This window comes from Stegostoma tigrinum, chromosome 3, assembly GCF_030684315.1.
Source record: "Stegostoma tigrinum isolate sSteTig4 chromosome 3, sSteTig4.hap1, whole genome shotgun sequence".
Classification (NCBI taxonomy): domain Eukaryota; kingdom Metazoa; phylum Chordata; class Chondrichthyes; order Orectolobiformes; family Stegostomatidae; genus Stegostoma; species Stegostoma tigrinum.
In genome coordinates, this window is record NC_081356.1 from 17,319,703 (window position 1) to 17,346,641 (window position 26,939).

Consider the following 26,939-nt stretch of genomic DNA (forward strand, 5'->3'; position numbering starts at 1 on the left):
ATTACTGCTGTATCTAGAGAAGGTCTTTGTGAGAAGTTGTCCCATAATTGTATATGGATTGAAATTAGAAATAAGGAATGACCACCTTAATGGGTTTGTATTAATAGTTCCCCTCCCCTATAGTCAGTGAAATTCAAGAAAAAATTGGAGATCTTACTTATATGTAAGAATAAGATGATTTTAATAACACGGCATTTTAATTTTCCAACCATTCACTGGGACTACTATAGTGTTGAAGGTTTGGACGGGGAAGAATTTAAGTACATTCACAAAAACTTTCATCAATACACAAATGTTCTCCTAGAGATGGTGCAAAGCCTGACCTTCTCTTGGGTAATAAGACAAGGCAAGTGACTGAGGTGGTAGTAGGGTAACACTTTGGGTCTGATAATCATAATTCTAGTGGTTTTAATGGAAAAGGATAAGCCTTCAATAAAAGTTAAACATTCTAATTGAAGCAAGGCAAATTTTAACGATACGAGACAAGAGCTTTCAAAAGTTGTTTGGAAAAGAATGTTTGCGGGTAAAGGAATATCTGACAAATGGGAGACTCTTAAATATGCGATAATGAGAATTCAGAGTCATTATGTAGAGTGAAAGGCAAGGCTGGCAGGATTACGGAACAATGGACGAATAAAAGATATTGAAGTTTTAGTCAAGCATTTAAAGCATATTAAATATAGGCAATTAGGCTTCAATGAATCTTTTGAATAATATAGAGGGATCCAGGAAGACAAAGGAGGAGATATCAGATATCCTTAACCTTATCTTCAAAGGCTAAGCCAAAGAGATTCAACTAGCACATTAAGAGTAAGAGGGCCCTTCACAGATCAAAGAGGTTGTCTTTGAGTTGAACCTCAGAAGATGGGAGAGATATTAAAATGAATATTTTGGGTCAGTTTTTATTGTGTGGAAAGAAACGGAGGCTAGAGAACACAAGAAAATAAATACTGATGTTCTGAAAACAGTTCGTATTAAATCAGAAGATGTGCTGTAGGTCTTAGAAAATATAAAGGTGGATAAATCTCTGGGATCTGATGTAGTGTATCCCAGGATGCGGGGGAAAGTTAGGGAGGAAATTACAGGGCCTTCAGAAATATTTTCATCATCTGTAATTATAAGTGAGGTGCCACACGACCATACAGTGGCCAAGATTTTCACTTTGTTTAAAAAGGGATGCAAGCAGCCTGGGAACTACAGATCTGAGAATCTGACTTCAGTGATGGGTACGTTTTCAGAGGTGATTCTGATTTGGAGAGGCATGGAATGATTAGGGATAGTCAGAACGGTTTGGTGCAAGGGAAATCAAGTCTCTCAAACTTGACTGACTTTTTGGGTAAGTAACCAAAAAGATTGAAAGCAGTGTGAGTGACATTGTTTACTTGGACAGTAGGAACTGCAGATGGTGGAGAATGAGATAACAAGGTGTAGAGCTGGATGAACACAGCAGGCCAAACAGCATCAGAGGAGCAGTAAAGCTGATGTTTCGGGCCTAGACTGAAACGTCAGCTTTCCTGCTCCTCTGATGCTGCTTTGCCAGCTGTGTTCATCCAGCTCCACACCTTGTTATCATGTTGTTTACTTGGATTTTAGTCAAGCTTTTGACGAGGTTCCACATGGTAGACTGGTTAGTAAAGTTAGATCACATGGGATTCAAACTGAGCTTACCAAGCCAGATACAAAATTGGTGACATGACAGCGTGGAGCAACACAGCAGGCCATACAGCAGCAGAGGAGTAGGGAATTTGATGTTTTGGGTCAGGACCCTTCTTCAGAAATTGCTGAGATTGTTTTTCAAACAGGAGGTCTGTGGCCAACGGTGTTCCACACGGATCGGTGCTGGGTCCGCTTTTGTTTGTCATTTACATAAATTATTTAGATAAGAATATAGAGGTATGGTTACTAAGTTTGCGATGACATCAAAATTGGTGGTCTAGCGGATAGTGAAGAAGGTTATCAAAGATTACAGATAGTCATCGACGGGCGAAGGAGTGGCGATGGAGTTTAATTTGGATGAATGCAAGGTATTGCACTTTGGTAGAAACAAGGAAGGGTAGAACTTATACAACTAAAAGAGTAGTGCTGTTGAACACAGACCTGGGGGTTTGTGTGCATAATTCTTTGAAGTTTGCATCCCATATGGACAAGGTGATTAAGGTGGCACTTAGCACACTTGCCTTTACTGTTCAGACCTTTGGGGTATAGGAGTTGGGAGGTCATATTGAGGTTGTTCAGGATGTTGGTGAGGCCTATTCTGGAGTACTGTGCTCAGTTCTGGTTGCCCTGTTAATCCTGGAGAGGGTTCAGAAAAGATTTACCTGGATGTTGCCAGGCATAGAAGGTTTGCAGAGGCTAGGATCTTTCTCCACCACTGGAGTGTAGCAGATTGAGGAGGACTGACCTTGTAGAAGATTTTAAAATCACGAGGAGTACAGATAAGGTGATCGGCAGGAGTCTTTTCCCTAGGGTGGGGGATTTCAAGACTAGGGGCCATATTTTTAAGGTGAGAGGCATGATTTAAAGAGGACATGAGGACAATATTTTTTCAGAACAGTGGTTCGTGTATGGACTGAACTTCCGCAGGAAGTGTTGGATGCAGGTACAGTAACAATGTTTAAATACCATTTGAATAAGTACATCAATAAGAAAAGTTTGGAGGGAAATGTGCCAAGCACAGGTAGATGGGGCTAGTTATGTTTCGGATTATGGTGAATATGGACAAGTTGGAAGGAAGGGTCTGTTTCTGTGCTGTATGACAATGACTTTTTGTTTATAGTTGGTAAAGTTCACAATGGCAGGAGAACTCAGCCCCATAGAATGCTCCTGAAAACCATCAGAAGTCAGTAACATTTCCAGTGTCTACGGTGACCATGTACACAGGAAGCACGTTTAGCTCCAACCGACTGCCCATATGGAATGGCTAGAGCCGCAGATGGATTCACTATGGAGTATTGATGATGCCGAGGAAGTCACAGATGTCACATTTGGTGAAGCGATTACATCACAAGGGTGGGCTACACTGGCAAAAAGGCATTGTTGATCACCAGAACCACTAGTAAGCATTGCCAGGTAGTGCACGAGCCCCTGTGACTACCACCGCACCCCCCACCCCCACACACCTCCCAAAAAATATCAAACTGATGTAGTTTTGAATACTGTTGGGGGTGGGGTGTGGGCATTGCCTCTCAGGGGAAACCAGTAGACACAGTTGGCTTTGTTGCACAACCTGGGAGGTAAAAAGACTGGGAAAAGTTTAGAGATTGGAGACTTGCTTGTAAGGGGAACCAAAAGGCCAACAAATGAGACTCTCAAATGGTATGTTGCTTCCTTGGCACCAGGGTCAGGGATGCTGCACAGCAGCTGCTGGGCATTCTGAACAGGGAAGGAGAACAACCAGCAATCATGGTACATGGTGGTACCAACATGGGCTTTTAAAAAAAAAATCCTGCAGCCGGAACTGAGAGAGTTTGGTAGTAGATCAGAGACGAAGACTGCCAAGGTTGTAATCTCCAAATTATTTCAGTTCCACATGCTGAGTATAGGAACAGGAAGATGAGTCAGATTAGCATATGACTAAAGGGACTGTGTAGGATTTAAGACTCTTGGATCGTTAGATATTCTGGGGTACATGGAACCTGTGAGAGCTGGATGGGTTGCACCTGAACCAGAATGGGTCCAACACTCTTCTCAGAAGTTGAAACTAATCTGGTCCAGTGAGATTGCAGAGTAGATGTAAAAGTCAGCAGCAAATCCAATCAGATATAGAAGAAATGCTGAAATAGCCCAGTAGGCAGAGAAGACATGGGCGGGATAAGGCACATTGAAAGCAAAATTTCTGAAAAACCTAAAAATGTATTTATTTTAATGCAAGGAGCTTTACCAGTAAGGAGGTTGAAATTAAGAGCATTAATCAATGCACAGGAATATAATATTGTTGAAACCATTGAGACATGATTGAAAGAAGAAATAAGAAAAGGACTATCATGCAAGGATTATTCTACAGGTCTCCCAATAGTCAGGTGGCGATGAGCTGCAGACATGTAGGCAAAACAATTCATAGCTCTAGGGGACTCAGCTTTAAGCTTTTTTGTGCCAGTAGATTGATACATCTACCAGAGATGGGACAATGCTAGACCTAAGACTGTGGTATGAAGCTGGTCAAGTGGTTTAAGTGAGGATGCAGTATTTTAGGGATTGGGGCCATAACTTCTAAATTTCAAAGTCATTATGGAAAGGGATACAGGCAGTGCAGCCGTTGCCTGTCCCTGTGCCCACGCATCTGTGCCTGTGAGTGTGTGTGTGTCTGTAGCGGTGTGGGATTTCAGTATCAATTGACAGAATCTGGGAAACTGAGTGGGAGCAGCTATTTCCACATAAATATACATCTGGGGAGTGGGAACCTTCTCAAAGTAATACAGAGACAACAGGAACGCACAGGCACTGAATTAAGGACAAGGGCAGCAAATTCAGGGTACCCTTGATATCAAGGCACAGAGTTTGATAAAGAAAAAGGCGGAACTGTATGTCAGGTACAGTGTATTAAAAACAGGGGAGGCCCTTCAAAAGTAGAGTGTTGTTTATAAAGGAAATTAGTGGGGGGCAAAGAGAAGCTACAAAATATCTTCGGCAGATAGGATCAAGGAACATTAAGGCTTTTTGTAAGGATATTGAGAACACAAGGATTACCAGGGAAACAGTGAGACCTATTAGAGACCAAAGGGGCAATCTATGCGTGGAACAACTGGATGTGGGTGAGGTCTTAAAAGACTACATCTGTATTCAGAGACAACATTATAGCTGGGGATTTCAGTTGGTTCTAGAAAATGCTAATATTCTCAAGGAGGAGGTATTAAATGTATCAGCAGACATACAGATGCACAAATTCCCAGGGCTGATGGAATGTATTCTCGGTTGCCACAGGAGGCAAGGGAGGAGGTTGCTGGGGTACTGGTGAATATATTTAATACTTCGCTGGCCACAGGTGAAGTGCCAGATGACAGGTGGACAGTTAATTTAGTTCTAAGGTGAGCAGTAAGTGATTTAGAGGAGATTTAAACAATTTTTTTCACCCAGAAGGGAGGCGATATATGGAACATGCTGTCTGAGGGGGCTGTGGAGGAAAATACTCTCTTAACACTCAAGCAGCACCTGGGCAAGTATTTAAAATGCCAGGACACAGCAGACTATGGATCAAGTGCAAGTGATTGGGATTAATATAGTTTGATGCTTGTTGGCTGTCATAGATACATGGGCCAAAGGGCCTGATGCTACGCTGTATGACACTATGACTATAAAGCTACAGTAGAGGAATTTGGGAGTCCTCATGTATGAATCACAAAAAGCCAGCAAAGTTTTGCAGGTAATTGGGAGGGCTAAAGGAATGTTGGCCTTTATTTCAAAGGGAATCAAGTATCAAGATAAGAAAGTTTTGCTAAAATTACTCAAGGACAGAATACTTTGAACAGTTTTGGGCCCCGTTCCTAAAGAAGATATACTGGCATTGGAGGCAACCCAGAGAAGGTTCACAAAGTATGGAAGGACTGAACTGAGGAGAGGTTTAGTACATGGGCCTGTACCCATTGGAATTTAGATGAATAATGCATAATATTATCGAAATGTACAAGATTCTGAGGGACTTGACAAGTTAGATCTGGAAAGGTTGTTTCTCCTTGTGGTACAGTCAGGACCAAAAGGCGCAATCTCGGATACGGGGTCACACATTGAAGACGGATGATGGGGAATTTCTTCTATTAGAGGTACTGACTGTGTGGAATTCTATCGCACAAGGCTGCCAGGGCGAAGTCGTGAAGTATACCCAAATGAGACAGATGGATTTCTAAATCGTTAAAAGATCAACGGTTATCAGCAAAAGACAAGAAAGAGGATCATCAGATCAGCCATGTTCTTACCGCATAGCAGAACAGACTCAATGGGCTGAATGGCCTACTTCTGGATGCAAGTTTGCTCGCTGAGCTGGAAGGTTCATTTTCAGACGTTTCGTCACCATTCTAGGTAACATCATCAGTGAGCCTCTGACAAAGCGCTAATGACATCACCAGCACAGGAAATGACATCACCAACCCAAGGAAACCTAACCAGATAAATAGAAAGCGGGACATAACACCAGCGCTTCGTCGGAGGCTCACTGATGTTACCTAGAATGGTGACAAAACGTCTGAAACGAACCTTCCAGTTCAGCGAGCAAACTCACATCCAGAACCTCAACCTGAGCTACAAATCTTCTCAAAACTCACTGGCCTACTTCTGCTCCTACATCTCATGCAACATCAGTATTTCCAGCTCCCCATATCAGCTTATTATTACCCAAACAGTAATTAATAGGACCAGTAACACTTTAACACGGGATCAGCTGGCACTGCAATAAGTCTCTTAATAATCAGTAAAACAGCTGCAATAATTTTGCCTAAGGTGCGCCTACAGTACATACCACTCGCTTGTCTCTGTATCGGGCTTCATGTGGGACTGGATGATGTCCAGAATACGGTGGGTGTGCCTGAGGTGGTGGAGGATGGTGTTGATAATAAGGATGATGTGGAGCTTGCTCCATACCGGGATAAGGCGGCTGTAAATTAAAGGCAAAGTGTAAATGAGCATCCATATCTCTAATTTTTAAAACTGTAGACACATTCAATTTATCCACTGTTGAACTAACAAAGTGCTCACAATCACAATGAAATCATAAGGACCTTAATGACAATGCTGCAAAAAGCACAGGATACTCAAGACTCAAGGCCAATTACACTCAGCCCCAAAACAATCACACATTTTCTCTTCAGTAGGAGGGAGACAAAATAAGACAACTTCCAAAATGTGCAGGCACTGCTATAAATATTGGTCAGGTTACCACCTAGACAGATTTATGATGTGCAGGCATTTAATAAACTGGCATTTCAAAAAAAAACAATTGCATGGAGACAAAATGGGTTGCAAGACAAAAATTACAAATTTTTGTTTTTTTTATTTCTTTCATTCCACACTTGGCGCTTGACCACAGAGAATAGCATTTTTCAGCTGTGGAAGACAGAAGACAGAGTATGCAAAGTTGCAAATAAAATTACCTATTTGAACTAAACTAGTTATACCAGATTTAAATAACAAAACAACGTTGGGTAAAAGTCCTCTACCATGCAGAGCATATCTTTGCAACTCACCATTCCCTGCCAAGGTGGTGGTGGACCAATGCTATGATGAAATTCCCTCATATAATCATTGTAGGACTGTAAATAAAAGATATACTTGTAGATTGAAAGCAGGCTTTGAAATTCATGTACCAATGCACCAATACAAATGTGGAAGAAAATTACTTACTCCATTCAGAAATACATCACGTCTAACGCCGGAAAATCGTCTGTAAGAATATAAAGTTCTGAAATTATGAATGAATTGAGTCAAGTGAAATTAAAACAATTAATGTGTGAAATATTTCATTTAAATAACCTACCTCTCTACTTCTTGGTACCGTGGATCCTTCATGTATCCTGCCCAAAGATTAACATATTAACAAGAAACGTTTTGTGCAATTATCATTTACACAAGAAACTATTTAATTAGTACAGTTAAAATCTGAATAAAAATATTCTTAATCAGAACTACAGAAAGTTCTACTTTTTTTGAACAAGGCTGCAGGGAATTGCATGCATTTAAAAATATTTTTCAACTGTCAGTAACCTTCAGGATTCCAAGCGTGTCCAAGAAATCAAATTATAACATCTATAAAAATCAAACAAAACTCTTGCACAAGGCACATAATTCTTGTTAACAGTCTTTGATTATGCTAGTTAACATTTTCAACACTTATGTTTGAATATACCATTTAATATTGCTAATGGCAACGCTTTCAAAAAATTATTTATTTTTAACACATTTGAAGTTTCTACCAAATCCATCAACATATTTGCATTCAAAAGGAAACCAACTGCTCATAGATGAAGACTACAGGTAATTTGTGTTTTATCGCTTACACTTAACAGGGTACCGAAACTGTTTACAACAGATCTTAAATGGCATAGGAGGAAGGAAACAAATGAATTGCAGCCAAATTTGCAGCCAACGCAAATAAAAGAGGTGGACAAGCAGGTTGTGAGGACACAAACAGTTTACAGAAAGGTACTGACAGGTTAAGTGGGCAAAAAATTGGCAGAGAGTGTATAATGTGGGAAAACTCGAAGTTGTCAATTTTGGAAGATAAGCCAAAAGGATTATTTCAATAGAGAAAAACAGCAAAAACATGCAACACAAATGGATTTAGGGGTACTCGTGCTTGAAACAAAAAGCTAGCACATAGGTCATTGGGAGATTAATGGAATGTTGACCCTTATTTCAAGGAGATTGGACTGCAATAGGAATTCTTACTCCAACCGTACAAGCTGGTGGTAAGACCACATCTGGAGCACTGAACAGTTTTAGTTCAATTATTTAAGGAAAAACATCATTTCAATAGAGGCAGTTCAGAGGAGGTTCACTAGTATTCTTATGGAGGGTTGTCTTATGAACAAAGGCTAATTAGGTTGGGACTCTACTCACTCGAGTTTAGAAGAATGACGGTGATTTCATTGAAGCATAGAGGATTAAGAGGGGGCTTGGGGAAAATGCTAAGAGGATGTTCCCTCTTTGTGGGAGAGTCCATGACTAGAGGGCACAGTCTCTAAATTAACCAAGGGACCCCAATTTCAGACGGAGACAAGTCTGAGAGGGCTCTCTTCAAAACTCCGTGCCACCAGAAGCAATGTTAGCAAAGTCCTTGTTTATATCAAAGGCTGAGTTAGATAGGTAGATTCATCAGCAAGGAAAATCAAGGGTTGCATGAAAACACAGGAGAGTCGTTGCAAGAAATGTTCATATTGCCTTTGGCCTAATTTTGTTTTAAGCAGTGAGTTTTGACAACCTTGGTGGATATCAATCAGGAATAATTTAACAGTTGAGAACTGAAGTAAAACCATAGGTGGTTATGATGAACCCAATACTTGAGCAATCATGCAAATTCATTAAAGCTTTGTGGTCTGCTCCTTCCCTTAATGAAAAATACTTCCAAAGCATAGCAGAAAGTCAACATTACAATCATCCAATTTAAACCCTTTGAAATAAACACAAGTCCATGGTTCCGTTTGTGCTGATTCACTTATCTTTTGCAAGTGCAGCATTCTTTTAGTACAGATACCATTCAACTCAAGAATGGCAGTTTGTGTGAAAAACAATGCCAAAATACCCTTGCTCCTCACCAATCTACCCCAGTAGAGCATCTTATGCATTACTAGAAAACTGTTCATATTTCAAATCTCAAAATTAATTTAGAATTAAAGAAACAAGGTAGTGAAACAAAGATCAGCTAATGCATGCATGCCTAATCCGGTTTTCACTATAAAAGGTGTCAAGTCCAGATGTTGTGAATCTTTTGTATGATTCAAGCTATAACAAGCACACCTAACCAAAAGGAAACTCTCATTTCAGTTCAAACACAGCTAAGCCTCATTAATTTAAAAAATAATCCACAAATGTTATTGTAACACAGAGATTCAGAAAGAAAAAAATCAGAAAACTGTTAATCCATCATGACTGACAAACTGAAAAGCAAAAACAAATGAAGTATTTGCAGCCCTGACCTTAAATCATGTTAGCATTGCTGAAAAATGTTCATTTGTCAAAAGCTTTTTGTATTAAAAACTTATCAAGGTAATTTTCAAGAAATACTTCCATAAAGTGAAAACTACTTTTAATATTGTACAAGAAACTGCTGTTTGGCTGGTAAATGAATATCAAGCCATAAAGAAAAATAGAATGACATAAATAGAAAGGTGGGAAGCTGACGTTGACCTATAAAATGATGAGATGCATATATCGGGCAGATAGCCCTTTCTCTCTCTCCAAGGTGAAAATATCAAATACTAGGGGGCATAGATTTGACGTGAGGGGGAAAGCTTAAGGGAGACGTGCAAGAGAATTTCTTCTCCCCGCCCGACAGGTGGCAGTAAGTGCTTGGAACATGGTGGCAGGGGAGGTTGTAGAAGCAGGTAGCAACTTTTAAGAGGCAGTTAGACAGAGACATGAACAGGATGAAGCGCAGGCAAATGGGATTAGTTTAAAACGACATCACGTTTGACAGAAACATGATGGGCCACAGGGTCTGGACTTGTGTTGCACATTTCTATGTTCTGTGCTTTTTGGATTTCTGGTCACTTCACTAAACAGATTTATCAGCTTCCAAAATGAAATTCTAAACAAACCTATGACTATATGCCTATGCTGCCAAACCAGTATGACCTTGTGAAACAGCTTTAACTTACTATTTTAAAACTAATCAGCACAATTGTTTTTAAACTTTGTTCATAGAATGGGAAAAGAACAGTAATTTTAGGCAATCATGCATTGTTGGAGAATTGTCATTCATTGACACATAGAATACACAAATAGAACGCCATTATTCTCACTTAGAACACATCCACTCAATCTAATGCAGTACCATTGGACAAGTTCCCTTATTTTTGTAAGCAATGAATGAATTGCCTTTGACTTTGCACAAATTGATTAATCCTTTGACCCCCTCCATGGTGAAGAGGCTGCAATGGCATTTGGAACAATATTTTAACAAGTAATTGATGAATAAACTTGACCATACACAAGGTTAATATTAAGTAAAATTTTGGGACTGCAAACAAGGTATCTTGTGTAAGGTAAGAATATTTTCTTAAAGGTTTTCATCCACCAATTTTGATGCTGCTTATTCATATAAGCCTCTGCACTAAAGTTCCAAGTTATACTGATCCAATCAAAATTCACCAAAATATGCAATCATGCTTTAAACACCAAATTCCTTAACAAATTAGTCTCAAGCTAGCCAAACTCAAAAATGAAATAAGGGTAAAGGCACTTCACATTGCTTTTGTTATTACTTTAGTTAGAGGGCGGTTTAGCTCAGTTGGTTGGACAGCTGGTTTGCAATGCAGTGAGATGCCAAGAGAGGGGTGGTGATTCTCTTGCTAAACCACTACCAATTGTAGCTCTTCTATGATGGAGCAATCCGAATGTCCAGTAAGACTACGGCAACTTTACCTTTACAGTTACGGAGCCTTACTAAAAACGTAAACCATGAGAAAATTCTTCCATTCCGGGTTCAATGACAAAGGTTCATTGAAGCATTTTATTCATTTTTGCAGCAGAACCAAGTTGGCATCAAGTAGTCTGGGGTTACATGTGAGATAAGCACTTCCAGAGCAGAAGTTTTATTTTGGGAATGTGGGCATTGATCATACCCATCTCATTCTGACCAAAATGAATTTTATGCAGCACTTGGAAATTTTAATATAAATTTATACAAATTTCCACTAAAGAAGCATTAGCATATAAAGTCTACAAAGATGACTGCAACTGATAAAAAGAAAACAGCTACTGCATTGTTTCATTAATGTCTGTCTCTCTGTATATACATCCTGAATAAGACTTCCAAAAGTATTTGGTTGGCACATCACAGGATCTGTACATTTAATCCACTTCATGTATAAGCAGCTAATCAGGCATCTGTCGAAGTGATACATCCCATAGTTGAAAAAATATTCAAAGTTGTAATGTGGTACTTCTGAAAAGTACAGCACAATTTGAAAACCCAAATATACAAATTTTGTAAATAAAATCGCAGACCATAATAATGATTTTATTTCTGAGTGATATACAAGATGATGCCAAAAAAAAATCAGATTGTTTTCTATAGAACTAAGGGGGATGTTTGATGACAGTGTTCAAAATATGTAAGGGTTACTTGCTAAACAATGTCTTGGGAGCAGACAATGCTACTAACAGCAAAAGGACTGATAACTAGAGGTTACAGAATTAAGGTAGTTTCCAAAAGTACATATTCTAAATAGCACAGCCAGAAAGGATGACAGTAAGTTACAGTAAGGATTGAATAACTAACCTGTCAAGAACCAAAAAAGCACAGCTGAGCTTTAGAGAAAGAATTGGCATTGAGTTCAATATTATCATTCTGTACTACATCATCACAAAGCCCTTTCAGTGCATTTCTCCAATTTTGGTGCTGTTTTTAATCTCATTTTGCAAATTCCAATGGCACAAGCTCTGGAATTTCCTCAAATTCCCTCCCTCAAGTCATGCATCTAAAATGTACTTCAATCAAACTTTTGGCCATGTGCCCTACAGGCTTTATGGTTCAGTAACACGTTTCTTCTGATAACACTTCTTGAACGATAATCCGCAGTACCAACAATATAAATACAAATTGTTATTAAACACATAATATCAGTTAATTGCTTTTGAAGATGAACCTACTACTGGTAGCAAATTCAAATCAGACAGCAAATTGGTAAACCCCAATTATATCAATAAATCACTAGGACAGAGTGCAATCACAGTACTATATAATGTACTTGACTTATTTGGGTCTCTCGATTGTACTGCTCAGGTTTAGGAATTAAACGGAGTACATCTAGACTAACTTGTCGCATATCTGTTGCCAACAGCTTGAAGTATTTTCAACCTGCTCAGGGACGTTATACACACCTTCAGCATAGGTGGGGCTTGAAATCAGACACTGCACCAAGGGTCATCTTTAGTATATTCATTTAGCTTTCTAATCAACCTGTTCAGGAGATGTTATGACATACCTCTGGAGCAGATGCGAATTGAATTTAGGCCTGCTAATCCAGAGACACAGACACTACCACAATGCCATGGTATTTTCCAATCAATCTGCTCAGAAATGTTACTACACATCTTTGGAGCAGGCGGGATCTGAAGCCAGGCTTCCTAGCTCAGACACAGTTAAGTTCCCACTGAACCACAAGAGACTTCCTTAGACATTTTCCCTTTTATATAGGTGCACCTGAGAAACATCTCTCCATTTGCAATGCAAACTGGCAAGTGTACTAAATTATTACAGCACTAACATACCTGAAATGGACAGGAGAAACTTGTACACTGCAATACACACTTGCACTTACCTGAAATTTCTAGAACATTTGAGTAGTATTTTGATTAGGTTTCAATGTAGCATGGTTTGAATGAAAACTTTCAAAAGATGCACAGACTCATAACTACAATTACAGCCCAACTGCTTAATTAAGTATCCATTCAATATACCTGCAGGTGATATAACTGCAATTATGAGTGAGGGTGGATTTCATTCAAATGCCACACTTCTAACTCGAAAACTTCAATATGCTACAAGATAATGACCTGGTCTTTGTGAGAATTCTGGTGGGTAGTCAATCCTTGGTCTCTTTCTGGTGTTATATGAGTCAAATTCTTCTGCTCGACGCCTACGTAAATTAGGTAAACAAAATTATTATGAAACAACAAATCTGATGCGCACAATTGACAAAAACTGACAAATGTAAATTTAAAATAGCAATCAAGAAATGCAAACATATGTGAAATCTTCTCAGGCGTTTCATTAAAGTAATCAGATGAACTGCACTGATGAAACAGTTCATCAGCTTGATAAGTCAGATGTGTATTGAGAGCACATTACATGTCTTGCAAACAATGCATTAAACCAGCAAGCTTAGAACACCTTTAACTTTTCATTTTTAAGGAGTGCAGAACAGTTACTGGTACTTTCTAAAGATTAGATATTCAGATCTCAAAAAAAATCAAAGAAAATTACAACCAAACATTTGAGTGCATAAAGGTAATCAGCTGCATTTCATGATAGCTCAGTTTTACGCATGTCATGGCAACGGAAAGCTTTTAAAAAAATTCAAGAAGTCGCAATGCAAAAATACACATTACCACATGAATATGAAAGGGGTGTACATTTTGTTCATTCTTAAATGGTTCCAGTTGATTAATAGACATTTCAAACATTACAGTTTAAAATACATCTGTCCAAACAATTTTATCCCCACAAAGAGGAAGATGTAATGAGACCCTGTTTCAAATTGGAGCACAACCTTTTTAAACTCAGTTTAATCAAAACAAACTCAAAAGCTTAACTTTCCCTATTCTCTTTCTGCTAAACAGGACATGTGCAGTCAGTTTTAAAATTCATATGTATGACAAAATGTGGAAATTTAATAAATAATATTTTTTTAAAAAACCATTAACATAGAATTTTATCCTTCATAAATGGGATTCATTCAAGTGTGCACTTTAAAGTCACATTGAATTCCTACTGTCTCCATGGGGATAAAACATGAAAAACACAAAACCCTTAAATAAAATGCCTTAATAGCCCAAAGTCAACAGGAAGAGTGCTGTCAATTACTTTCATACTAAATGACTTTTCTCCAGCTTTCTGTTGCATAATGTTTTTATATATAAAACAAAAAAAAAATGAAGCATTAAAAAGCTGTGGCAGTGAGAAAAATTCATTAATTCTACATCAATTCTCACTATTGAATTTAAATGCAAAAAAGAATATCCTGGATAGCAAAGCCACATTCTACATCAACCAAAACTTGCATTAAAGCTTCAAAATATCCAAGCATAACTAATGCATTTGACATTTAATGCCAATTGACTATATAAATAGGGTAGAATTTGTGGAATTATGCATGCATTAGTAATAAGGGAACAGCTGATTAAACCAGCATCCAAACAGGTTACCTTGGTTTGAGTAAGCATAAGAGTGAAATAATTTGGAAGATAAAAACTGATCCATATTAATGCATATGAAGAAATAATGGATTTTTCTCACTGTATCATCAAAATGAAACAAGGGCAATAACAGCAAGTTCATATAAAAAATGCTGGTTAAAGGAGGAACATACCGCTTCTTGTAGTTGATTTTTGACCACGCAACGAAGGTTTTAATTTGACAGTAAAGTTCATAAAGCAGTCCCAACTAATGACTTATGATGTGAGCCACAAACATAAAAGGAGGGCCTGGCAGGCTGAGTAGAGGTGCTGTGGTAGCAATGCTATTGCAGTCCAGTGCAAAAAAAATAAATTCCATTCACCAAAGACCTTTAAAATAGCACAGTGAACCCCTTGGTTCATAACTTCAAAAGACAGCTGGCCGCACAGTCCATAATAGCCACAAAGAGAGGGGCACTGCCAGGTATCCTCCTACCTAATCGACAGTCCGCTACAGCAATGAAATGGGCCATTGTTGAATTATTTTCTACCTACCACAGGTGTTTTTCATAAAAGGAAACATTTGTCAAAGGTTGCATTCCCAGCAAACTAAATCAATCCATAGTCCTTTGACAGTGTGAAGGGTATTGAAAGGTTTAAATCTGTTGTTTGATAGATGGCTACTGGCAAAAGCACTAAGCAGAGTGGTTACATCAGTTCTTTGAAATTCTCCGCTTTTTTCAACGCGTTAACACCCCTGTTCTCCCCCCAGGATTAGGAGGGAAACTGTATACTGTTCATAAGCATTGCTCAATGAGGTAGCTTCAAACTGTAAAGTCCAGAGGCACTGTGGACGTCTAGGAAGACTGTACACTGACTCAGCAACATCCACACACTGGTTTGTTGCCGGGTCTCCAAGGCCATCGATTTTCCCTTTTTAAAAAAACCTAATCACGTGGATGCTTTCAGAAGCTCAGCAGCTTGATGGAAATGTATTCATGTGACTAATACTTTTTTAAAAGAATACTTTCAATACGCGTATGGATCACGGTGACCAGGGTGTTTCACCAAGTGAAAGAGTCCCACATTTAATGCTCTTCTTGACAAAGATAATATAACTTAACCCAAAATGAGATGTCATCTTCTGAAAAATTAATACTGATCCTTTTACAGTCCCAGAGCACATTATTATCCACAGGAATACACCTGAAAGAAAAGGCTTTCACAAGATTATAAATGCAAAAAAATTAGAAATATAAGTTATACTCCACCTACCACAAAATTTAATTAGTTCTATACAATACCTCAACTCCCTCTACCCCAGTAAACGTACAGGATGTATCACTGTACTCATGCATTGGAAACAGTAATATGATCACCCCACTTCTTTATTACAGTTCATTCTGGATATTTATGCTTTAACCATGTATGGCTCCACTCTTTTACTCCATAGACGAAAAGCCACTGCGAAAGCACCCACAGCTGTCAAGGGTAGACTGTGCAATCCTCACTGAAGCCACAGACTAGTCCATGCAGCTTGGCATGAGGATTCTAAAGTGATCTTCTGTATCGCTGGTACCATGAATGGTGACTCTTAGTGATCCATCATGTTATTCCAACACAAGTGCCTACTATCAGTCCAAAGAACGTTTCTAACCTTCCCACTTCCCGGACAGGATCACGCCTAGAAGGCCGCCCCCTTGATCGTGGCTGAGAATGCACTCTTCTCTTGTGCCGCATTTTATGAATGAACTGATATAAGTCAATGCTTTCATCCGGTGGAAACAGAAGACAAAGTTGTGTGCCACATTCAGGTTCAATTTCCTAAAAAAGACAGCCCCAATGAGAGAGGTTTAAAATAAACACAAGCAATTTCAAAGTCTGCAATAAATCTGAAATAGTACGTTTTACTTACCTGTCCATCCCGGCCAATTTTAACCGGCTTGTTTTCATTCCACAGATTTACAAGATGCCCGGTTTTTGTGAATGGCAATTCACGCCTGGAAAGGAATATCTTTCCATTAGTAAGCATGCCAGTCTCTCTCTCAAAATGCTCATTTACAGATCAAAGCATATAAGTCTGACATTCATGCAACTTTTAAGTCATAACTGCATTAATCCTTTAAATAGTATTTCACTCTTCTTTCATCTCCTCAAATCATTGAGAGACAAGTTACTTACTAATTCTGTGCTAATTCATATCCACATTTGGAAAAAAGACCGAAAGACAAAGAAGCACAAGTGGACCATTTAGCCTTATCAAGTCTCAAGATGACAATCTTTCCCATTTAAAATCTGGTTAAACCCTCCTCTTTACCACTAATCTTTACCATATTACATTTTTGTTGTTCAATTTGATAAGATCCTTAAACTCCCTTGTTACCACAGTTAGTTTAGCCCCTTCCTAGAATTAGTCATAGAATCACAGAATCCCTACAGTGTGGAAACAGGCTCTCCTGCCCAAGAAGTCCAGTGAACCTAAGTGCATCCCACCTAGAACCATGCCCCAATAACCCACCAAAGCTACACAGCCCTGAACACCACAGGCAATTTAGCATGGCCAATCCCCTCTTTTTAAAAATCAGAGTTTATATTTCAGGTCTGATGAGCCTTCCTCAGAACCTGCATTAGAATCATTTATCTACTTAAAATGAATTTTAAGACTATATCTTGGTTTCTAGTCATGAACTATTAAAATTATCTTCCATTGTTCAATAACTGCTTCATCCTTCCCGAGTCCACTCCAGCCAATTCTGTCTGCATTCCTTTGTAATTATCCTTATTTAGGCTTAGTACACGGAGGGAAGCTCTTATGGGGAAAGGGTCGAGAGAGCCAGGGTTTTTCTCTTTAGAATGACAAAGGATAACAGGTGACTTGATAGGTGTACAAAATGATCAGAGGCATATATAGAGTGGACAACCAGCGACATTTTCCTAGGGTGGAGGTAGCTATTACGAGGGGACCTGGTCTTAAAGTACGTGGAGGTAGATGTAGGGGAGATGTCAGAGGTAGGCTCTTTACTCAGTGTGGTCGGAGCATGGAATGCATTGCCGTAGAGGGTCGTGGAGTCAGCCTTATTAGGGGCATGTAAGTGGCTACAAGATAGGTATATGGATGATAGTATAAGATAGGGGTGGAGGTCCGACAGACCTTAGGATTAGGGTAAAAGTTCAGCACAACATCATGGACTGAGGGGGCTGTACTGTTCTATGTTCTACAGTTGGCTCCAACTTAAACTTCTCATGCTACACAAAATGCCAAATTCTACACAAACAGCATAGGGCATTTGGTGCAGTTAGGAATATAAAACAGAGTTGTGAGCGCATGGAATAGTTTGCCAGTGGTAGTTGTGGAAGCAGAGTCATTAGTGACATTTAAGCAACTGCTGGACATGCACATGGACAGCAGTGAATTGAGGAGAATGTAGGTTAGGTTATTTTATTTTTGGATTAGGATTATTCCATGGCACAACATCGTGGGCCGAAGGGCCTGTACCGTGCTATACTTTTCTATGTTCTATAACTGAACATATGTTTAAGAGGCAAACTACTGAGGTGTGTTCAAGCTCCTATTCAAACAGCAATGACTCTCCTAGTACTCTGGCAAAGGCAGTAATGGGTAAAAGATAATATCACATAGGTCCAGATTTCCCATGGGCCAGATAGCGTAGATGAGTCAAATATGAAGAACTTGCAGAATCTTTATCATTCTCACTGCGACGGAATTGCCCAGGAAATTGAATTTTCAGGTAGACAATTCCATTATGCCTGGACCCTCCAAGGAAAAGATAAGCTTATTAAAACAGTTTACCCCTCGAATAACCATCAAACTGACCCCATACTTGCATCTCAAGCACCCAGCTACACATCCCACAGGCCAAATACAATCCTCTACAACTGCTGCTGAGCCAAACACAACAGTGCCTTTCTCCATTACCCATCTGGCATCCTACCCTCCACCCAGCACTCTAACATCACACGTAGCTTATACTTCTACGGTTTTGCAGTCAAAATGGCTGTCAGCAATTTAAAATTTCTGAATTTAACTGTGAAAGGGGGGCATGGTTTGCCTCTGCATATGTGAGAGAGCCCTGAGTGGAAGCGTCTTACAGAAATACAGAGGTCCCTTGTTTTGTTTTAAAGTGGCTGGAGTGGCAACCCGCATGAGATTACTACACCTTGGAAAGTTTGATCCATAGCCAGAAAGTTGTGCTGCAATAATTCTTCTTTTAGTTCAGGACTTAAAACATTCCAGTGTTTTCATGGCTGGTCTGTAATATCACATCAAACATAACCTCTGTTTCACCACTGGCAATTACAGCTGTTTACTCATGTTTTGGAATTCTCTCTACTTCCATTTGCTCCTTGACCAAGTTCTTGGTCTTTTGACCTGATATCTCCAAAGCAGCTCAATGTCACAATTGACTGTCAGTAATACCTTTGCAAGGTAGAAGCATTAAACAAATTCATGTTACTGTTGTATTAAGATTAAAAGTATATTTGATAAGTAACACAGGCAACAGAATTCTGAATCATAAAAGCAAAAGATCACAGTATACAGAGATAATAGGAACTGCAGATGCTGGAAAATCAGAGATAACAAAGTGTGGTCTAGGCCCGAAACGTCAGCTTTCCTGCTGCTAAGGTGCTGCTTGGCCTGCTGTGTTCATCCAGCTCCACACCTTGTTAAAAGATTACAGTAGTTAGGTGACATAATGGCCCAGATTGGTCAATGGCCACACAGTAAATTCCGCACTGTAGATGGAATTGGCACATCACACTGCAAAAAGTTAGAAGATTAAAAATTTAGTTCAACTCATGGATAACCATGTACTGACCTCCACAACATACCATTCTAACCCCAACTTCAAACAACTTCCACGGAAGCCAACAATTCCCATCACGGCAGTAAGTCTTCCCCAACAACACACCTCAACTCCAACCCTGCAATGACATCCTGCAAGTTCCTCCACCACAACCTGATCCACACACATGCTCTGCTTGGGCGCTACACCCCCCTCTCCAACATCCCTTTCTTCGGCAACAGTGGTCACGTAACTATGAAAATGATGTCCCTTAAAATTTCCTTTCTTCACCCACAAAGCAACCACTTGTAATCAAGAACACACAAGCAAGCATTCTATATATTGAAAATTGCTGCTTAAAATATGCACTGTATCATTCCTTCAGCACGATGCACCTCAAATATCTGCATTTGAAAAGTTGTTTTTTAAAATTTGTTGTAGCTTTTAACTGTAGACAATACCTGCAAATCCAGTCGATTTTGAAAACACCACCTAACATTTTTGCATTCATTCCTGCGGGCAGTACCCAGTGAATTGGAGATCCTCCATGGTGCGATTCTGATGAGAGTCTGGCAAATCCTGAAAATAATTGATTTATATAAATAAACCAGCTACACAAAATTAACTTGCGCTGTTCAGCTAAATGTGTGTATGCTGGTGTTATGCAAAATTTATTATACTCTTAGGCATGATTTTCGATTCAATAATTTACAGTAAGGTGTCACCAGAAAATGTGGTCTATCAAGAAAGGACTGGTTCCATATCCCAAGCTACTTTTATGAAGTTTGCTGCAGTTGAATACCTGCAGGCACAAGTGTTAAGTGACCTGTATTCATTGAAGAGTGTGTGGGCATACGTGTGCGTGCGTGCTGGTGGGGGAAAAGAGGGAAGGAGATATGGGGGCAAGGAAGAGATGGAGGGGGAAATGAATGAATTTCTTTTTCCCTTACTATCAACAAACTGCTCTCAATCCCAGATACCACATGCAGTAAAAGTCAACAATATCGCCACCATGAACACAACTGTCAAATTGTGCATCAGTGGAATGATGACTGGTGTCCAGCAAGCAAAGAACACAATCTCTGTTTCCTTCTGGCTTTACACCAGATGCACACATTTCTCAACCTGATAAATATTTCACCATGATCAAATTTCGTCAGTCATCCTGTGTATCATTGTTGTGCTGTCAGATGGGAATTACAAAGTGTGTCTCACTAAGCTTGAAAGTTTTATTTAGACTTGCAGTGATCCTGAACCTGAATTAACACAAACAATAATTCATGGAATAAGTGTATAAATAAAATCTTAGAGACCAAGTTTCAATTTAACTAACACCCTGTACAGGTTTCAACATATTTAGTGGGATAAAACATGGGTGCAGGGCTTCTTGCCAAAAAAGCCTTCCTTTTACAAATACCCAAAGTTCCAGGATTCATTACAGACTTAGCAGCTCAAAACTGGATATATGGTACATTCCTTCTTCCAGACTGTTAACGTATGATGTGAGTAGTTCTGGACCCAACAACTGACACATGAACACGACAGATGCCATCTGAAAATCACCAATTTATCCTACTCTCTGCCAGTCAGCCAACCGTCTATCCATGCAATGACCTTGTTCCTCACACCATGGGTTCTTATTTAACAGCCTCCTGTGTAGTGCCTTGTCAAAGGCCTTTGAAAATCCAAATAAATACAACTACTGGCTCTCCTTTGTCCACTTGCTTGTCAGCTCCTCAAAAAAATTCTAACAGACTACCTTCCTTTGACGAAGCTGCGCTGACGTATTCTACCAAGCACTTCCAAGTCCTCAGCAATCACATCCTTAACGAGGAATTGTAAAATCTTACAAACTATCAAGGTCAGGCCAACCAACACATAATTTGCAATCTTCTGCCTCCCTTTTTTAAAATGGTGTGCTACATCAGCCATTTCCCAGTCTGTGAGCCTCCCTGACTCCAGTCATTCCCGAAAGATCAGCAATGCCTCTACAATCTCCTTCGGAATTCTGGGGTTTAGTCCACCTGCTCTGGGTGACTTATCTACCTTCAGACTTTTAAGCTCACCCAGCACACCATGCTGACTTGAAAAAAATCATTGCAGGGTCAAAACCTGGAATTCCTAACATCAAGTGTAGAAAACACACCTTACAAGGTTTGATTGCTGAAACATACTCTCGCCATTGAACTTCAGTGTTTAGCTAAAAGGGGGACATTGTTCAAGAAGTTTTGTAGTGATGTAATAATTAACGCTGACAAGCTATTTTTGAAACAGAATGAAATCAGAATAAATGAATTAGCGATAAATGTTGGCCTTGTAGCCCTGTAGCAGTGCTCAAATGTTTTGGATGCACTAGAAAATTGTTCTTCCACAAGAAGGAACCAATCAAGAAAACAAATACATTCAATTTCTCAATGTAATTTTCTTACCCTGAAACTTCCCACTTTCTCGAACAGAGAATATCAGTATAACGCTCCGAGCATCTCGGAATGCAGTGTTCAGCTTCTTCTCATTTACTGGCAGTGTTGACCATACACCCTAATAAAAAAAAGGGGTGTAAAAGTACACCTTAAAGTTAATAATTATCCAACAGCTGCGTGGTTAACATCAAGTTAAACAGCAAATATCTGAACAAACAAACAAACAAGGATTGCCGGGAAAAAACCTCAGTAGCACTGGCAACTTTAAAGGTGCTACAGTTTCATGATATGACCCTGCATCATGCCAGGTTGTGATTTCTATTGCGCATTTCTTTCTCTCAAATACTGAAAGACCTGCTCGTTATTTCCAGCATTTTCTATTTACTTTTCAGCATCAGCAGTATCTTGTTCTGAAATGTAATTCAATGAACGTTCAGATTTATTTCAAAGTTGAGCGCAATAGAGTTAACTCTGTGGGTACAATCTCTGGCAACTATTCCAATAGCATAGCAGGAAAATGATTGGCCAAAACAGCTCCTGAATGTATCCCCATTCCCTTATTCCTACAAACATGGACAATTAAAAATTTCAGATAATCCCCCAAAATCAAGTCTCAATATTTCCAAGGGCTATACCATTTTGTAACCAGTCTTCAGTTTAGTCATTGGTAGAATATCAGCAGTACAAACTTCACACTCCTGTCTTGTTTTATATGTTATTGAAGCTATCAGTAAGCACTTGATAATACCTACTTCAAAAGGTTTTTTTCATGTGAAACATAAGGATACCATTAATACTAAGAACCCTATATTTCCATTATTTTGTCACAGTGCTTAAATTATTTTGAAAAATCTTATTAAGAAAACAAGTATTTTGCTGTTAGTATCAATTACTGTTTTCAATCAGAGCACTGTTTTGTCAAAATGTTTATCAAGTGATGAGAACTCAGTTATCTAAACAAACACGCAAACTTTAAATGAAGCGACCCTCTACTTTGTATGTTATATTTAATGCACAGGAGCAAGATCAAAAGAAACAGGAGACAAAAAGAAAAAAACAGTTCAAATCTCAAATCCAGAAACAAACAATCACTGCAATTGATGGCTATAATGACAGAAGCTTGAGAACAGCTTTATGTTTGAATGTGGGAACTTCTGGTTTGCCAGAATTAAATATCTGTAACAGGTACATTTTGAAAAATTAGTGGACCAAGGGTAGACAGTAGGGGAGAACAAATACAGCACTCTATTCCTGGAACGGAAACGGAGCAACATTCACTCATATTACAAACCAAGCAAATATCAGACGATCAAGCTATATCAGCTGCAGCACAAGGTCTTACTGCGACAAATTCATGTCACAAAGTGTCAATGTTAACCAAACTGAGGGACCATAGTTAGAACAGATGGGATCACGTGACTAGTTTCTGCACTAATTTTAGGCAATGTCTCATGTCAATTGGCTTATGCAGAGCTAGAATTTTATGGCTGGCTCAGAACAGCACCACACTATTGTTCTCATCTATAGTGTGGCACATTTAGATTTAACTTGCAGAAAAGGCAGCTTTCAATTTTGAAAGATGAGCCACTTGAAGGGATCAGACCAATTCTTTCAGTTTCACCTTGAGGTAAATTCATTCATGGTAATGCTGGAATCACAACACGAACAAAACCGGAGATAACTGCCATCTCTCAATCTAGCCTGAAGCTAATGTGGTGAATGAGGTGCAAGATCCAAATTAAAAATGACTGCTCAAATGTTACAGCAATGACCATCAATGATCAGTGACTAGGTAGAGCATTATAGAGACAACTTGATACGCAAAAACATTCAAAATGTGAATGCAAAAAAAATCAGAAAATGTCAGATAGAGATAGCATACACACCAAACTAATTAACTTTACAATTTGGAGGCAAACATATCCAACATTAAAACACTAAGTTTCACTGTATGCTGAGCAAAGTACAGTTGAATTTGTTTCAGTAATATCTAGTACACAAGACAATACCTTAGCTTTTGCCAGGGATACATTCTCATGGTTATTGCTTTTTATGAGGAAAAATCGTGCATCTCGAAGAATATACTTCAGTTTACTAGTTTGATCTGTAAAAATGCAAATATAAAATTACTCTACTTGACTGCAAATAGCAGTTAACAACTGAAGACTGATTGTACTTGATGACTTCTGAGTCGCTGACTTTGTACCAGGATGCAAATAACGCTTATGTTAATGTCCAACATTGAAGAGCACTTCAGTGAAATAACCAGCAAGATTATTTGAGTTGCAGTACAACAGATCAACACAGTTCTTTTGCTGGTGTAAATGATTAATTTGAATAAATCCTTAATCTCAGCTGTAAATGTTCAAAGTGAAATAAAATCAGACTTGTTAAAATTCCTAACACAGCCAAAGCAAACAATTCAGAACTATAAACAATTGACAGCCGCCATAAATTAAGGATAAAAAAAGTTGGAAATATTCACTATTACTCATTGGAAGAGTCAAAAATCAGCAGAATGGAACAATCTCCTTTTGGGTTGTAAGTTTGTGAATCACTTCCTTGGCTTGATAAGCCCACTCAACTGGGAAGTAGACGTTCACTACTGCAAAACAAAATAAAGGGACAGAATGCTGCTACAACTGAGAGGTTGTCTCCTTATACTACATATTACTCGGAGGTTTATCATTAATACGGAATACTTTCCAAGTATGAAGTGTGTTGGCTTACACAATTAAGGTATATAGCAATTATCATTTGGTTATACACCATGTAACAAATATTTATGGTCAGGCCCCATTAATTTAACATAAAAGTAATACATACGTGGGCTAAAGGTGCATTTTAAACTTTAAAAGCATTATCAAACCTCAATCTGTGATCTCATCCTTACCACATTTCTAATGGTCAATAACACCAGTCATCATTTGCTACCTGTTGCATAACCGATATTGCCGAGAGCAGTCTTCCTTGGAAATGCAATAAAGGTGGCAACTTTACTGGGTCAATTGTGCTGAAATCTTAATTATTAAAAATGGGGTTTGAAATTGGAGCCAAATTCTCCAAAGGGGGTAAATTATTGGCGGTCACAAGCTTGTTAGGAGAAACAGACCGTATCCAGATGGCTCATCTATTTCAATGGCATTAAAACCTCCTTCCATATTCCACACCATTAGTATTGATTACAGCAACTGCCAATTACAAAATAATATGCAGAATAGTTAGCCATTTTCAGAACGGTTATTTAAGTGTTGTTTTGCAATTTTTCTTGTTTTCAGCCTTCTCCCACTCATGTACCAATAGCCTTAAAAACCAACCTGATTTTCAAAACAAAAAGTGCAATTTTACTGCCACAGTCAAGCCTAAAGAAACGTAAGCAAACATCAATATAAAAATTCTTAAATGTCAACATCAGCCACATTTGTGAAATAGGAGTTAACTTATGAAATGTAATACCACTTAATATAAAAGCATTTACAACTCTTCAAAAGAAAACTAAGTTGTCATGTTAATTAAAAGGACTGAAAACAACTTTTCTTTAAACTAACCATCATTTTAATGAAAGTGGTACATAAGAGTGATAGTTCAATTTGGAAACAGCCAACTTGGTAAAATGCTGTAAATCAAAAGCTGTGGATGCAAGACAACGTGGCAAACAATTGAGGAAACAACCATCAGCAGGGTGGGACACTGCTATGAAAGCCACTGATAATCTCACCAAGTACATACTTCAATTATGGCAATTCAATAAGATAATCAATAAAAGCAAGACAAAAAGCATTTTGTCAAAACCAGTTAATTTTAGTTTTGCAGCTTCACTTCCAAGAATGGGCAAAAATAGCATTGTTGATTAAAAAAAGTATTTTTAGTTAGAACAGTCTATTGTTAGCAAGAAAAACAGAACAAGATTTAAAGCATAAGAAAGGTTAATTAAAATTTTAGAACTTTTTTTCTGGATTTAAGAGCACAGGAGTTACTCCAAAGCCTTTAAACTATAACCCAAAGTTGCAATGCTACACAATTTCTCAAACCCCTACTTCAGAACTAATTTATTTGCTCATAGATAAATAACGTTTCTCGAGAACTCAGGCTCATGGCACACCAACACAGCCCAAGCAACTCAAGAGGCAGTTTTACAATCATGTTGAAGAATCTACAATTTATGCAAAAGGGAGCAAAGAGGATACATGGAATTCATAGTAGAGTAAAAACGCCAAAGTTTGGATAGCAACCACCTCAAAGAAATCACCTGTGCAATACATGCACTGGCAAGCAGCCGTGACAGAAGTGTAATTACAGCAGGGTTAACAACAGTGTTGTTAGAATATTAGCCCAAGATGCTCATTCTTAATGATACTCCACAGAATAAGGAGCAATTAAACTCATCTAAGCTATAAGAACGGATTTCTGGACTTGCACTGAGAATTAGCATTGTCCTTACTGATGTTGTACATTGAATGTTGTCCATCAAAAGTCACAGAAACCAGCCTATGAAATTTAGCATGTTTCCTTTCACTATTAAACTGCTAGTTTACAGTAGAGGTTTGTAAATTACGACGCACTGCAACTTCAAAAAACTATAAAAATATGCAATACTTTAGACCTGAGTGCATAAAAGCCAAAGATGGTGAGCATGACACTTATCCTAACAAGCTACGCTGTTCAACAGCACATTGACAGCGTGCTGCCTTTTGCTAACCTCTAAGCTAGTCGTTTCCATACCTTTACGAACTGCACGCACAGATGATGACAGCTTCTCATGTTTCTTCTCTGATCCTGCATTACAGTACACAAAACCCATTAGGCCCTTGCTGTTTAAGCTCCACACACAACAAGTTCCAAATGAAACACAAAACATACCTGCATATGAATCGGATGCTGAGCTTTCACTCCTATCAAACACAATTGGAGAAATGTCTCTAGATCGCTTTTTCTTCTCCTTTTTATCTGTCTCATCATCTGAAGAAAAGTTAATTTGTAACAATTCTATTTAATGAGTCTAAGAATCACAGACTGCAGTATGATGACGGGGGTTGAAAATTACACTAAATTTGAAAATTACAGATCAGTAAAATTTTATAAACTGATCCATACTGTTGCAGTGTCCAGTATCTGCAGCTAGTTGCATACTCAGCACACTAGCCGCTTTAGGGGTTTGAAAATATGGGTC

The 26,939-nt window shown here is 38.7% G+C and overlaps 1 protein-coding gene across 7 annotated transcripts in view; it reads right to left on the reverse strand.

Annotated features, from left to right (window-relative positions):
• ythdc1 (YTH N6-methyladenosine RNA binding protein C1) overlaps window positions 1-26,939 on the reverse strand; it is a 47,313-nt gene that overhangs the window by 3,542 nt on the left and 16,832 nt on the right. For 2 of the 7 annotated variants that reach the window (XM_048526855.2, XM_048526862.2), the window contains exons 5-16: window positions 26,630-26,728; window positions 26,492-26,545; window positions 23,779-23,873; window positions 21,779-21,887; window positions 19,811-19,928; window positions 16,460-16,544; window positions 16,202-16,368; window positions 13,204-13,286; window positions 7,463-7,499; window positions 7,330-7,387; window positions 7,173-7,238; window positions 6,449-6,583 (exon numbers count right to left, since the gene is read on the reverse strand). In XM_048526855.2, coding sequence (XP_048382812.1) covers window positions 6,449-6,583; window positions 7,173-7,238; window positions 7,330-7,387; window positions 7,463-7,499; window positions 13,204-13,286; window positions 16,202-16,368; window positions 16,460-16,544; window positions 19,811-19,928; window positions 21,779-21,887; window positions 23,779-23,873; window positions 26,492-26,545; window positions 26,630-26,728 — 1,106 coding nt within the window. The remainder of the gene's footprint in view (window positions 1-6,448; window positions 6,584-7,172; window positions 7,239-7,329; window positions 7,388-7,462; window positions 7,500-13,203; window positions 13,287-16,201; window positions 16,369-16,459; window positions 16,545-19,810; window positions 19,929-21,778; window positions 21,888-23,778; window positions 23,874-26,491; window positions 26,546-26,629; window positions 26,729-26,939) is intronic. The other 5 variants (XM_048526857.2, XM_048526860.2, XM_048526861.2 and 2 more) reach the window with 5 other exon arrangements.